This window comes from Arvicanthis niloticus, chromosome 10, assembly GCF_011762505.2.
Source record: "Arvicanthis niloticus isolate mArvNil1 chromosome 10, mArvNil1.pat.X, whole genome shotgun sequence".
Classification (NCBI taxonomy): domain Eukaryota; kingdom Metazoa; phylum Chordata; class Mammalia; order Rodentia; family Muridae; genus Arvicanthis; species Arvicanthis niloticus.
In genome coordinates this window covers 21862351-21876583 of record NC_047667.1, presented here as the reverse complement: position 1 = coordinate 21876583, position 14233 = coordinate 21862351, and the positions used below count along the sequence as shown (strand labels likewise).

General features: G+C 50.2%; 1 protein-coding gene across 18 annotated transcripts in view; it reads left to right on the top strand.

Annotated features, from left to right (window-relative positions):
• Window positions 1-207: 207 nt before the first annotated feature.
• The window catches only part of Nfasc (neurofascin), a 169748-nt gene continuing 155722 nt past the window's right edge, over window positions 208-14233 (top strand). For 15 of the 18 annotated variants that reach the window (XM_076941162.1, XM_076941160.1, XM_034512752.2 and 12 more), the window contains exon 1: window positions 208-361. In XM_076941162.1, coding sequence (XP_076797277.1) covers window positions 255-361 — 107 coding nt within the window. In that variant the 5' untranslated portion in view covers window positions 208-254. Of the gene's footprint in view, window positions 367-14233 lie in introns of all 18 variants that reach the window. The other 3 variants (XM_076941164.1, XM_076941174.1, XM_076941172.1) reach the window with 2 other exon arrangements.

Below are 14233 nucleotides of genomic sequence, written 5' to 3'. Positions count from 1 at the left end.
CCAGGTCCTACGATATTGAGTGCCACTCTCCTGAAGGAGCATCCAAGATCAAGGGGGAAAAAAGGGTTCCCAGCCTCTGGCTCTGCAACTCGATCCTTAGCGCGTTGGGTGGACTGTGGCACCTGAGCATCCTTCGGTGCTTCTGGGTCCTGGTCCCCGCTCCTCGTACGCAGGGAGGAGTTCGGGGGCGCGCACGCAGGCCGCCGGGGACGCGCTAGCCGCCCGGGGGCGCGCACGGGCTAGTCTCTGCCCTAATGCGGTGGCTGGCAGCGAGAGGTGCTGCAGGGGACGCGAGGGAAGTGGCAGCGCCGGGAGCGGACATCTGGGACTGCGCCCAGGGCTGGAGCCGGAGCTCCTGGAGGTAAGGTGAGCGCGGGCACCCGGTAGGGTAGCAGAACCCGGTTGCGGAAGCCCAACCAGCGGCACCCCCTTCGATTCCGCCCTCCTCAGTCCATCTGCATCCCCCGACCTGTCCCATCCCCCTCCATCCACATCCCTGTGTCTTTTTCTCTCTACACTGCCACCTGCCCGGAACCCACAGGATTCTGGCGGTGTCCCCATCCAGCTCTCAGTCCTCTCCACCCCAATACCCTTTCAGACTCGGCTGGTTGGCAACATCCCATATTCCATCCCTCTTCCTCGCTCTCGCTCTCTCTCTCTCTCCTGTCTCAGCCTCACCATTTGAGTCCTGCCAGCCCCTGTGTTTCCTCTTTCCACACCTCACTTTCTCCATTCCTCCTATGTTTTCCTGCCTCACCCGTGGCCCCTCTGCTTGTCCTCCCTCACCCTTTTCTCTCTCTTGACCCGGCGGCCCTGCGTAGTGCTGGTCTCCATTAGCTCCCTTCCAGTTTATCCTCCATGGTGCCCATCTTCACACACTGTCCCAACCCCTTCTCTGTGGCTTCCTTGTTTCCTCATCCCGCACATTCCCTCTGGAACAGCTCCCTTCCTCTCCTTGGTTCCTAGCCGGCCTACTCCCCATCACCTTCTCCACCTGCCCTTCGTGGTGGTGTAGACCTAGTTGACTGGGCTGGGACTCAGTCTACCCACCCATGCATCGTCCTACTCTACCACAGAGGCCTAGGGCTCTGCGGGCCAGCTGTTCTCTGTTGTGGATTCAACCCCCCTAAAGCCCTTTGCTGCATGTTTGAGCCTGTTCATAGCTTTTGGAGAGAGATACTCGGGTTTGTAGGCCTCTGTGTGGTCCTCTCCTCTTCTGGAACTGTTCAGGTTTGTTTCCTAGATGGGTTTGGGAAGGGCATGAGGCTGGGGGAAGAGGAAAGTCCAAGGGAATGGCCCTCAGGCTCCTGAGACTTGTCCTGAGTCCTGAGCTGCAAAGGCCTGGCAGAGAAACCTTGCTGGAGGGCCTGAGAGTTGGGGTCTTAGTAAAGACAAGAGCTTCCAAGACAGCACTCTGGCATCAGGAGTGGTCATGACTGTGACCCACGACTGGGCAGGGAGTGGTCAGAGTGCTGAATCACGGAGACTCTGGTCCCATAACAGCCCCCTCACTCCCTGAGCTGGGATCTGCTTTTTATTCCTCCCTAGGCTTACTGGCTGAGTTGTGTGTGTGTGCGTGTGTAAGTGTATAAGTATGTGTGTGTTGTGTATGAGTGTGTGTTGTATATGAATGTGTGTGTTGTGTATGAGTATGTGTGTGTGTTTTGTGTATGAGTGTATATGAGTGAATGTGTGTGTGTGTGGGGGGGGTTCTGGACAAAGATGCCTCCTCTAGCTCTAGAGGAGTGGGAGATAATATTCCTCTTCTTGCTTGTCTCTTTTCCTGATTGGAGGGCCCTGGTGTGTCTCCTCTAACCTTGGAACTGAGGTGAGCCCTGCTGGGCCCAGATCCAATCTCCAGTAAAGCAAGGGCAGGTCATAGCCTCTGAGACCTGGGTGCACAGGAGATGTGTGGTTTGAACAGGACCAGAGACCAGCAGGTTCAGATCCCATACAACTTAAGCCTAAGTAGACGCTGCCCAGGGAAAAGTGTGGAGTGGGGAAGACCCTGGGGACCAGGGCCCTACAACATGGGGCTGTGGGGGCAGCCAGAGGAAAGGAGCAGGGCTCAATCCTCCCTCTGACCAAGGATGCCAGGTCAGGTGGAGCAGCATGCAGGAGGCAAATGAGAGAAAGGAGGGATCACCTTTCCGACCAGTACGTTTTACCTTTTGTCTTGACTAAGCTGGGTCTTCAGAGAGCGACAATTTTCTACCCTTAGTCTTTGGATTAGGCTGAAGGTGTGTGTGTGTGTGTGTGTGTGTGTGTGTGTGTGTGTGAGAGAGAGAGAGAGAGAGAGAGAGAGAGAGAGAGAGAGAGAGACAGAGAGAGAGACAGAGACAGAGACAGAGACAGAGAGACACAGAGAGACACAGAGAGACACAGAGAGAATTACTGAGAAAAGAGATGAAACCCAAGAAATTGTATTTGCCTTTATAAAATGGGGGCTGGCTTCCCAATCTCCTGTCTCAGAGATGACTCTAAAATCCTTGGCTTAACAGAGGAGGTTAGGTACAAAATGCAGTCTGGCCCTGGCTGTTTCCCCAGGAGACGCTTGCCCTGGAATACTGAGGGGCTGGACACAGCTGACTGAAACGTGGGATGGGGTAGTTCCTTTTGGCTTTCAGACTGTGTCTGTCCAGGGAACATGCTGTTGAGCAACTGGCTATGTTGTCTTTGTCACCCTTCTCGGTCCGGTCCCCTCCCTGTTGCCTATGGGGGGCAGGGTGGGACGCTTCTCCTGGCATCAGGGCCTCCAGTCTGCCAGCTTTTCCTGGTATCAGAGAAGGATCACCTGCAGCTGTTGTCGGGAGCTGATTGGATCAAGGCTCTGACGTTGAAGTGCTTGATTGGGCCTCAGGTTAAATGGGGCTTCTGATAACAGCCTACATATTTCCCAGTTTTGTGCAACGAATCTCAGTCCTCGCCCCCTTGTTTGGCATCACAAAAGCTACAGAGAGTTAAATCCAGGCACACCAATGGCAGAGCCAGCTCCCCAGAGAGCAGGGGCAGGACCTGCCAATTGTGCTTCCTTGGCTGGCTCAGGTGGAACTGCATGCAGGAGTGGCTCCCTGTGGACTGAAGCAGGCTCTGCTTAACAGTGGCTGGTCCTTTCATCGGCACACTGAGGGGGTGGCTGAGATCTGAGTTTTGGCTTTGAGGTGGGGCAGGTCTCAGGAGGGTCCTGTTTTGGCAGTGACTCTGGGACGAGATTTCTCCAATCATCTGTCGCTATTTGCTCCTCAGTTCTGGCACCATAATTCTCTCCCAGGCTGGTTTGGATGCCAGAGGTAATGGAGATCTCTGAAGCCACCCAACAGTTGTGGGTGTGAGCATCTCCCTCTGTCTTCAGAAACAGAAATCCTTAGGTAGTCAGGAAGGAAGGGGCAGATTGGTCCTGGTCTTACTGTGTTTGGTTAGAGGGAGGCCATGGAGGGTGAAGGAGAGAGACTTAAGTAAGACGGGCCTCATCTTTACTCCCATAAGCCCTGCAATATGCTGCCACTGAGACCAGAGAGGGAACGCAAGGACAGAGACAGATCTTTTCAGAGCTCTGGTGTCATGGAAGAGGGAGACAGGTCATCAGACAAATCATACAGATAGGCTTGAGTGAAGCTGGGCAGACAAAGATGCTGAGCCACAGGATTCCGAATCCCACGGGTACCAGTCCCTCTTGCCTACAGCCATCTGGAATGGTAGCTCAGAGCTGATCTTGACACTGACTGCCTGGGAGAGGCTGGGGGCGGAGGTGAGATTCAAGGTGCTATCAGATCCTCAGCATAAGCAGCCAGAGCTTGGTTAGTCTGTGTGCTGCTGAACCCTGCAGTTTGATGGAGAAGCATACATAGGGAACTCTGAGACAATATGGAGGTCACTTAGCTGTCCTAATCCCATCTCCTATGAACATATATATGAACATGTTTTCTAGGGGCCAAGTATGGTCTGTAAGGGCTTGAAATGTCAGAGCCACTCAGAGGAGAGGCCTGGATGTCCTCAGGGAGTTCCCAGTCTGTTGGAAGAATAGTGATATTGCACACAATCATGCTCAGAAGGCAAGGGAACACAGTAAGCTCTGATACATGGGGAAGGTCTTAGGGGTATAAGGAGGCCAGAATCAGGCAGGAGTCATCATATATGTCCATATGGGAAGAGAGGTTGAATACGAACAGGTGAACTCCTTAAAAGTTAGGCAGTCGATCAGGTTATCTCCAGCTTCCACAGACATGCTGATAAAAGAGTCACTTTCATCTATGTGGGTAGCCTCTCTTGTTCCCACACATCCAGGGTCCTGAGCTTTGAGCTGTGTCAGGACCTGTGCTAGATATTGCGTGATGCATCAGAAGGAAGTGAAATTATCCTAAAACATCACATAAGAAACGCTGTAACCAAGGTCAGAGTTCTTGCTCCTCTCGGAGCTTGCCTGGGGGGTGACAGTAGGCAGAGAACCTACAGTGATAGCAAGACACTTTGGCTAGACAGTGTGCCTGCTTTGCCTAGAGGAGTTTGATGGCCAGAATCAGGCAAGAGCAGTGACCAGAGAACTCACTGACTCACTGGCCAGAGAAGGCCCAGGCCTTGGCCACAGGGCACAAGTTGGATGCTTATGGCTTGGTTTCTGGGACATCAGGGGAGCCTGGAAGCCAATGGCTGCTCTAAGAGCTTAAGTAGGCACTTTCACAGTGTTGCTGATCCAGGGCATCTGTCAGATTGTCCAGCCAGTCTGAGAACTCTGGAGCCACTCTCTCAAGGCCAGCCAAGAAACAGGAGCAGCACAGTGGAGGAGTCTTTGTTGTTGAATGCTTACTGTGGATTAGGTGCCCTACTGTGTGCTTTATCTGTACCCTCTCACAGGCTCCTCATAAAAATGTGCAAAAACAGGTATTCTCAGGATTCAGTCTTACAGATAACCACAGACTCCCCAGAGGTGGTTGCTGGTTGAAGATCATAGAATGGGTGAGTTTGCAGAGCTAGAATTTAGACCTATGTGTTTGACACTAACACCCATGCCTCTCTTTTACACACGAGACTGAGCTTCCAAGCTCTGGTAGAACAATAAAGAAATGGGAGGAGCACCAGAGTGGCTCAGAGTCCATGTTGGGTACCTTCCTGTTTGCTGAAAGACACAGACATGGGAAGCACAGAAAACACCTTGTGAGCAGGGACATCAGGGGATTTTAGGGAGGTGACATGGTACAATAGAAAGTGCTTAGCCGTTGAGGTCACACAGGAGACCCACCAGAGGAAGAAGCAAACACTTGGCAGCATCAGGTTCTCTGCCTCACCTTGCCTTCCCCCCCCCCTCCCACCATGGCTTCCTGACACACAGACTGGCAGTGGCGGGGGGGGGGGGGGACACCTTATTGGGGCCTCTGGTCCCATTACTGGCAGAACTTAGCTGTGTTTCTTTCTCTGTCAATTTGGAAGGTTTCTCTGAATCCTCGTCTCTGGGATTTATGTCATTGATTAATTTATTCCTGTCTTGACTCTCTCAAAAGAAAAGAACTGGAGAGCCTGGGGGCACTGCGGGGTCATCCCCTCTACTCCTGCAGCTCCCTCCTCTGAGAAGCAGCTGCCTCATGGACTGTCTCTCTTCCTTCACCTGCTCCTGTCCTCTCCCTTGCCCCCCGCCCCACCCCCTCCCTGGCAGCCCCTCTCTCTCATCATTATGATGCTAATTGTGTTGTTAATTTTTCTGAGATCCAGAAAGAAAGCCCCAATCTGTTGTAATGAATTTAATTAGAGAGGGGCTTGGAGGACTTCAGAACCTCTTACAGGATCACCATAAACAAAGTTAACGAGATAAAAGCCCCAGATTAGCTCTGGGGTTGCATGGGAGGATTTCTCTGTTGGTCTTAGGATAAGTCCTGGGCACCTGGAGTCGGAGGAAGGCTGCACAGTGCTACTACCCTCCATGAGGTCTACCTACCCCACCCAGCACCACATCCTTAGTTTTCTGCTTAGTTCTGCCTTTAAATGAGATTGTGACCATTCTCAGCAAGCACCTGGCTTTTCTGAGACACTTGCTGTTTGGTCAGGGACATGTCATCTCCCTACAGCAACACTGAGGTTTTTAAGACCCTGTCTGTGTCCCATGGGCTCAGATATAAAGGACATTTGTTAACTTCAGACAGTTTGTACTATACCATTTATGAACTGTGACTCTGGCCTTCATCATCTGAGAGGAAGTGCCGTATGCTATGGGTCTCAGGATAGCAACCTGAAAATTCTCTGCCCTGTTAGGAGCAAAGCAAGTAACCAAAGTACAGAAATCTTTCTTCCTCTTCCCTGGTCATAGTGGGGTCTCCCCGCCTTGCTTCTCTGACAACTTAGCATGGCTACCTTGGGGCAAGCCTCCTGGGATAGCAAAGTTCTGGCTTTGTGTGTTGAACAACTTTGCTGGATGCAGATGAGGCCAGCTGGGATGGACTGACCAGATGACAGGTTTGGTTCTCAGATCTTGTGATTTTTTTCTAGGATGAGAGTGAATAGCTGGCAGACCAATTCTGAAGACTTTCCCCAGTCATGAGAATTCCCCACCTTTCCCCCCTCCCCCAGTCATGAGAATTCCCCATCTTTTACTGATGCCTGCCAGTTGATTCCAGCAGCAATTAAAAAACAAAAACAAAAAACCCCAAATATTTAATGGAAATTTCCAGTACTGAGTTCAGTGGGTTTTCAAACTCATCTCACTCATGTTACTGAAAGTTCTATGGGGTTGTGAACATGTTTGTGTGTGTATGCACATGTGCACACGTACTGCTTACATTGATGGGATTATTCCAGCCGGACTCTGCTTCTAGTCTGATCTTCATTAGCAGTGGAAATGCCATTAAAAATTCCACCTCCTCTTCGTGCAAGTGGAAAGCAATCACTCTGTATCTCGCTGTGTGTAGATAGAAAGGGTGGATACTCTGAGAATAGGCTGTAAATAGGAAGAGGTATTAGAACTCTCATTTTGACAGGGACTAGACCATTGAGCCGAAGTCTGAAGCTAGATTCTCCCTCATTCTTGCAATGCCTTGGCTTATGAGATCAACCAGCTTTATTGGGGCATCACCAAAATTTAGGCTTTGGGTTATTATCCCCAGTCTGTCTGGCTTCTGCACAGGCAGCAGTGAAATCAGTACTGTGCTTCATGTTGCCCATTCACTTGTCTGTGTGGCAGACATTGCTTCCAGGCCGCTGTTGGAGAACCCACTGTGTGAGGGTATCTTTCCATGTTGGTGGTGATGTTCTTTAGGAAAATGCCTCTGTGGATATAAGCAGTTTTCCTACACTGGAATAAGAAAGGACAGAAACCAGATCTCTTTCCAGTTGTCATTGCAGACTGAATGGAACTGAAGCCTTTGAAACCTGAGTTGGGGATTTACTCAGGATTCTCTGGATAATCCAGCCCTGGCCTCTGCTTCACTTTTCTACATTGTTCATGGTGTCTGACGTCTTTGCAGCCCCTATCTTGCACAGCTTGTTTTGAGAGAATGCTAGGTTCATGAGTATTAGAAATGCCGAAGTCCAAGATCATTAATCTGCCAGTCAAGCAACGGAAGCTTAGAACTTTAGTGTGACTTCTGTGTGGCTGTACAGCTGCTGACAAAGCAGTTCTGCATATGGGCTCACTTGGAACCTTAAAGGCTTCATGTGAACCTAGCACTTACGCCTGGTGACCTCAGACAAGGGAGGAGGAGATTTTAAAGAGTGGTGTGTCTGGCTTGGGTCTCTTGAGAGGCAAAGGTTGGGCAGTAGCTCTTCTAGGGAAAGAGGGAAAAGTCTTAATCGTGGGAGGAAGTAGTTCTGTGGCCGTCATGATGAACTGGACCCCGGGGCGGTGGAATGTACAGCTCGGGCCACACGGGCATGAAATTTCCCTTTTAGCTTGAACCTTGTGGAGAACAGCTTTCGAAGCTTCTTAACTCAAACGGCTCTTGCTTGTGGTGTGAGGGCTGGGCAGGAAACATACACACACCTAGTGGACCGGCCAACAGAGGTTGTCGCTGTCCGTAGTGCTGACGTGATGTTCGCTTTTCTTCTCCTGTGTGAGGCTGGCCAGGTGAAAGTAAAGCCAGAGAATGCGTAGAGTCGCCCAAAGTATCCAGAAAGCGAGACTAACTAGAACAAGGCAGGGGGTGAGCCTTTTTGGTAGTCAGCTGGTCACAGCATCTAATTCCACAACCATTGTGATGAAGGCAAGAGGATGGGTCCCTTGAAGGACACACTGAGTGTACGAGCGTGTATGTGTGTGTGTGTGTGTGTGTTTGTGTGTGTGTGCGCACATGCGCGAGTGCATGCGTGTGTGCGCACATGCAGGTGTGCTAAGATCACCCAAATGGGAGCCTGCACGGTTCACTTCAAAGTCTCTTTGTGAGAGACCCCTGGGAAAAAGTACCACCTTGCCTCAGTTTCTGCCAGAGCACCTGACATTCCTCCTGCAGACCCTGAGAAAACAGGACTTTCCTAAGACCATATGCACATGCTTGCTATAAGCTGAACTTTCTATTCTCACTTCTGCTAGAAATGCCCTGTATCTGTACCACACAAAATAGTGGCTGTTGGTTCTATATGGCTGCTAAGTGCATGAAAAATAGCTCATGTGACTGAAGATTTGAATAAAAAAAATTTTTTTTTTCAAGACAGGGTCTCATGTAGTCCAGCTGGCTTTAAACTTAAAATCCTCTTTATGTCTCTTAAATTCTGGGGTTACAGGTGTGCTCAAGATTTAAATTTTGGAGGTGGACAAACTGGTTAAAGGTGCTTGCCTCCAAGTCTGATGACCTGAGTTCAATCCCCGGGATCCACATGTCCTCCGACTGCTACACGTGTGCTATGCTGTGGCATGTGCATTTCCGCCAAAATGTGTAATTTAAAAATTGTGACATTGACTTGAATTTTGAGTCAGGTCAAAGTAAGCAACCACATGTGGGTAGCAGCCACCGTTCTAGACTTTACCGCTACCGAGTGTAGTCAGAACCCTTGGTCAAGGCTACCTAGCCATGCTTTTTGGTCCCATATACCATAATCTCATTGACATAGAGCAGAGCAGACATTTGAATAAAGATAAGTTTGGTACTGCTGGAGAGGGCTTCAGACGGAAGCCAATAGAAGTTTGTGGCTGCCTTGTCTTCCTGCCCCCCTCATGTCTTGTTGTACAATGGGAACAAGCTTACCCCCTTGCCGTGTTCTCCTCTGCTCAGAGGGAGAGTACCTTAGTTCTGACTAGATGTCCAAGGCCCGGTTCAAGATTTTTCTGGAGCCTTGAATGGGCAAGTGCGACCGTGTATGGCTCTGGACGCCTGGCCCCAGGGGACATGAGGACAGATGAGGGGTTAGAACCGATTAGGTAGACAAGGTTCTGTCTTAACCAAACCCTGACCCAAATTCTAGGAATCAGATGCTGTAGTAGGCATGGCTTGAGAGGTGAGGGTGAATGGGAAAGGCACGTAAGGGGAGTGTTAACAAATGCCAAGCACTAGGTAAGACAAGGGATAAAGCAGAAACGTGCTTTGTGATGGCTGTCAGACAACCTCTCTGATTGGTGATAAAATGTACCTGATATCCTTGGGTCACTGGTCTTAGGCTTGCCCTGTGTTAGTGATTTGTCAAACCAGAGTGTAAACATCTTTTCAAGGGATACCTTATTGTTGTGTATTTCTGCTACAGAACCCTAGTGTGCTGTGAGCCATCCTTAATACATGCTTGTGAGCAGCTCTTTGTTAGCCTGGAGCAAGGGCTTGGACCCCTCGAAAGAGTGCACGGGAATACAAACGGTATTTATTGAGCCTCTGCATGGTGTGAGTCTTCATGCTCAGTACTGTGGACCATGACAAAAGAGGACCGGAGCATGGCTGCTCTCAACCTCATGGGAATGCAGAGGCAGGCACGTGTGAGGTGTGAGAAATCACACACACACACACACACACAGAGAGAGAGAGAGAGAGAGAGAGAGAGAGAGAGAGGGAGAGGGAGGGAGGGAGAGAGAGAGAGAGAGAGAGAGAGAGAGAGAGAGAGAGAGAAGTGGTAGCCTGGAGACGGTGGGGGCTGGAGCACAGAATGCTGGAGGGTGGATGATGTATGTGTCCCTGTCTGGCCATCTCAGAGGATTCCCTCCTTCACGAGCTTAGCTGGTACCAGCCAGCTCCATGCCTGAGTCCACAGTGCTGTCTTTATGGGTGATCAGGCAGATTGGTCTCTCTTACCACGGTGAAGCAAGGCAGTGCTATCCCGAGCTCCCCTCTTCCATGCAGAGAGCTTTTGAGGGAGCTTAGAGGGGACAGTGGGAAGGAGGACTGTGTGGAAGGGGGAAGCTCCCTTTGTTTCTCACTGCTAAAATGGTGGCAGGATGGGAGGTCCCTCTTAGCCACAGAGGGTGTGTTGAGATTCTCACAGTTTTAGTACATGGAGATCCTAGATGCAGCTCCAGGTGCATCGCTGGAGGAGACAGGAGATATAGTCCCTAAAGGTCACCCCAGGCCCCTCTCTAGTTACTAAGGGGTGGGCTGCCTGGCCAGGAGAAGAAGGTGGTCTGCATGTCTCAGCTGCGACTGGGGAGGGGTTCTCTATTGGCTGCTGGAGAGGGGTCTCCTTCTCACTGGCTCCCTAACTCTGCTCTTCAGACCTCCACATATGCATACTTGGAATCCTGTCAGAATACAGAACACAGACTCAGAATACAGACTCAGAAGCAGCAAATCTGGACTGGGCCTTGAGGGTCTATATGCCAAACAGAATCCTGCCAAGATGTAAGAAAACATCTTCTGGCATGGGTGTGCATTTACAAGACATTGACTCTGAGACCCACCCCACCCATTCACTCCAGGTTCTGCAGGCTGGGCCAGCCATGCTCGGGCGTGTATGCAGGCCCTCCAGGATAGGGTAATATACAACTTATTTTGCTGGTTGGTTTTCTTCTTCTTCCTTTTGCATCTGCCTCTCTCTTCCTGAACCCAGAACACTGTATCTGCAGCATGTTGCCAGTGCTTGGACCACAGGAGTTCACAGTCAACACGAGAGCCTGGTTCAGCTGGTTACATGATACTTAGGCCCTGTCACTTAGTGCCACGGCCCACGTGGACTGGTGGCTCTGGTTTTGCTGCTGTGGCTATGCTATCAGTCGTGTGGGATCACAGAGTCTGGTTGTTTAGAGCAGGTTAATTCAGCTCTTTGAAACAGCAACTCACAGTGGTGTCGAGGGCTAGACACTTAGTAAATGTTTGTTAACTGTGAGCGAGTGGGGATGATCCCCTTATAGAATGGCAAGAAATCTACTGACTAGGGACCTGACAGTCCAGGCGTGTAGGGCAAGCTATTTGACACTCTCCATCTTTCATTCTCTCAGGTAAAGAATGGAGCTACCAGTACCCACTTCAGAGACCCATTTAAATGTGCATGTCATTTTACTGAGTGACAACCCTTGAATTAGATACTGTATCCCCATTAGAACGAGGCATTGCACACTTGTGTCAGACTTGGGCTGGATCTGGGTCTTTCTCATTTGAATGTCCCATAACCGTAGCTCATCTCATGGGCCCGCCATGGTACCCCCTCCACGCATTGTATTTCATAACAGTTGTCGGCTCTGCCCTTGCTAATGGTCCCTTCCTTGTCCAAGGGTCACTTGCAAGTGATGAGGTCTGGGGACCCCAGGAAGTCCAGCCTTCTGTTGAGAGTGTAAGGGTCTGAGCATGGGTATTATCCAAGGCTGGTGGCATACTATCAAGCCACTGCTCAGTCCTCAGCCCTTTTCAGTGTCTGAGACTAAGGCCGTAGGTGGTACCTTCTCAAAGGGTCACCAGCTGCCCTAGGGACCACTCTCTGCTCAACAGAACCATCAAACCTGTCTGATGTGTTTTGTCTGCCTAGTTTCACTTTTGTATTCTGGTAGTAAAAGAGAATGGTAAAGACAAGAAGGGGAGACAGTCCCCTGGCCTCCCCTTGTCCGTCTGGCTTCCATGTGTGATGTCATCAGGCTGTTCTACCGTGTGCTGCCAGCGGATGCCCATGTCACAGAACACATTCTAGCAGAAGTTACCTTGGCTAAGCTGGTCAGTACAAGGGGCAGGAGGGCCAGTTTGCATGGTCTGGTAGAAGGAGGCACCAGCTAGTCCAGGTGCTGGTTCATTTATACCTTTATGCCTGGGACAGTTATCTAACAAGGGACCTTATCAGGTTAGTGCCATGTTCAGGCTAATTTAATCTCTCTGGCATTCCTCACTGGCAGGCGATGAGCTGTGTTGGTTCTCTGGCTATCTTCTAATTTGGCTGGCTTTTCTCTTGGGTATTCTGTGGCATTCTGTGCTGGGATATTGGTTCCCGTATCTGTAGAATGACATCTGGGACTTCCGGAAGTTTTGGCTGTGAGTTGTTCTGTGTGGTTTTCAGCACAGAGGGTTATGTGGTTCCTGCTTCAGTAGGTTTTCCCCTAAAGTTCCATGTCTATGGTGTCCCCAGAATCTGTGTTTCTTAGAACTTTCTCTTTTCTGTTTCTGATTATATGTGGTCAGCTTTCCAGAGCAGAAGAAGTAAGCCTGGGGTACAAATGGGTACCGTGCTACCCATAACCTGGTCACCTATGATTCATTCCATGCAAGACCATGAAGGCCATTTTGATGGTGGAGGTCAGGTTTAGGTGTTGACTTTTCTGGCCACTAACATCCTGCACTGTTCCTGTACTCTGAGTATTGTGGGGCACAACATTGAGCCTACTGTATTCTGAGATTGGGATGAGTTTGGCTGGTGACATCCAGGGCTCCATGTCATCTTCCATCTGGTTGCCCTCAGCCTTAAGGTGTGTTGTTGTGCTGCCCTGACATTTAGGGGTGCACATACATGGGTGCTGGAAGTGCCTGCCATTGGTCTGGAGGAGCTGGGGCTTAAAGGAGATGTATGGCACAGCTGTGAATGCTGTGTCTGGGCCCTCCAGGAAAGGCTTGGATGGCTGCTATGGGACCGGGTCAGGGTTGGGGCCAGGGCTGTCCTCATTCTGAGTCCTGACTGGGACAATCATTTCTGAGCACAGCCCATGGTTCTTTTGTGTTCCTGAAACCTTGGAAAATAAAGAGATAGCTTTTAGATGACACTAGGAAAGCTGGAGCTGGGACTCCTAAGGCCTAGAACTTTTCTCTTAATTGTTCAGCATCGCCTGGGGGCTCCAGATGCTGGTATTTGGGGACAGAACCAGAAGGTCAGTGACCCCTCAGTGATGAGAAGACACTGCTTGCTGGGACTGTGGTTCTTTTATTATTAGTTTTATTATTGAAATTTTTACTGAGATGATTAATCCCCATGCACTTGTAGGAAATGAGAGAGTGAGATGAACACCTTCATGGTTCCCAATGCTCTGTTCTTGCAAATCCAGTGTACACTTTCAGCCAGGACGTGGACACCGGCACAGCCTCCCACATGCCGCTTGCCCATGCTTCTAACGCCTTTCTCTGTGCGTTTCTCAGCCTCACGTGGCTCTTCCTGGTATTTCTTTGCTTCTCCCTGATGATCTCCCCAGGTTTGTTTTTCTAAGCTCACAGTAGGAAAAGCTTGAGTGCCTGCCATGTAGGAGCAAGGGCTTCGGAGTCAGACTGCCTGCTCCCAGCCCAGTGCGCTTGTCACTAGTTTGTGTGACCTTTGGCAAATGACCCCAGTCTTCTCTTCTTTCATCTGTAAGCCTGGGAGTTCAATGCTGCTTACCCTGCATGGAGTTCTTAGGATAAAAGTACACAAAGTCCACAAACCCTCTTACACAGTAAAAGTTAGGTCTCCCCACACTGCTTCTTGTCCGTAGCTTCAGGCCCCACTTTATATGAGCATCAGGGTGGCTTTGGTCAGCAATCAAAACACCTGGGATAGATGTTTGATTATATGCCAGGCACCATGAGAATTACAGAGGAGACAGAGAGGCAGTTCTCATTTTAAAAACTTTGTACCCTAGTTGAGGAAGCTTTCCCGGCTTCTGCTTACGGTACAGATGGCTCCCTAGGCAAGATAATAAAATATAAATGCAAATGAGTGCTTCCCACCCAAGATCTCACGCAGCCTAGCAGCCACGGGGAACATTTTGATCCTTGGCGTCTGGAAAGACTCCGAGAGGCGTTTGGAGTGGACCCTTAAAGGTGGGGCTCTGTGCCGCTCCCAACGAGGCCACAACAGTCAAGTCTTAATTTCCCTCTTGCTGGCCAGGCTCACGGGGTCAAAGGATGGAGAGGAAGATGGAAGGGCTCTTCTGATTTTTAAACAGAGGCCTAGAGAG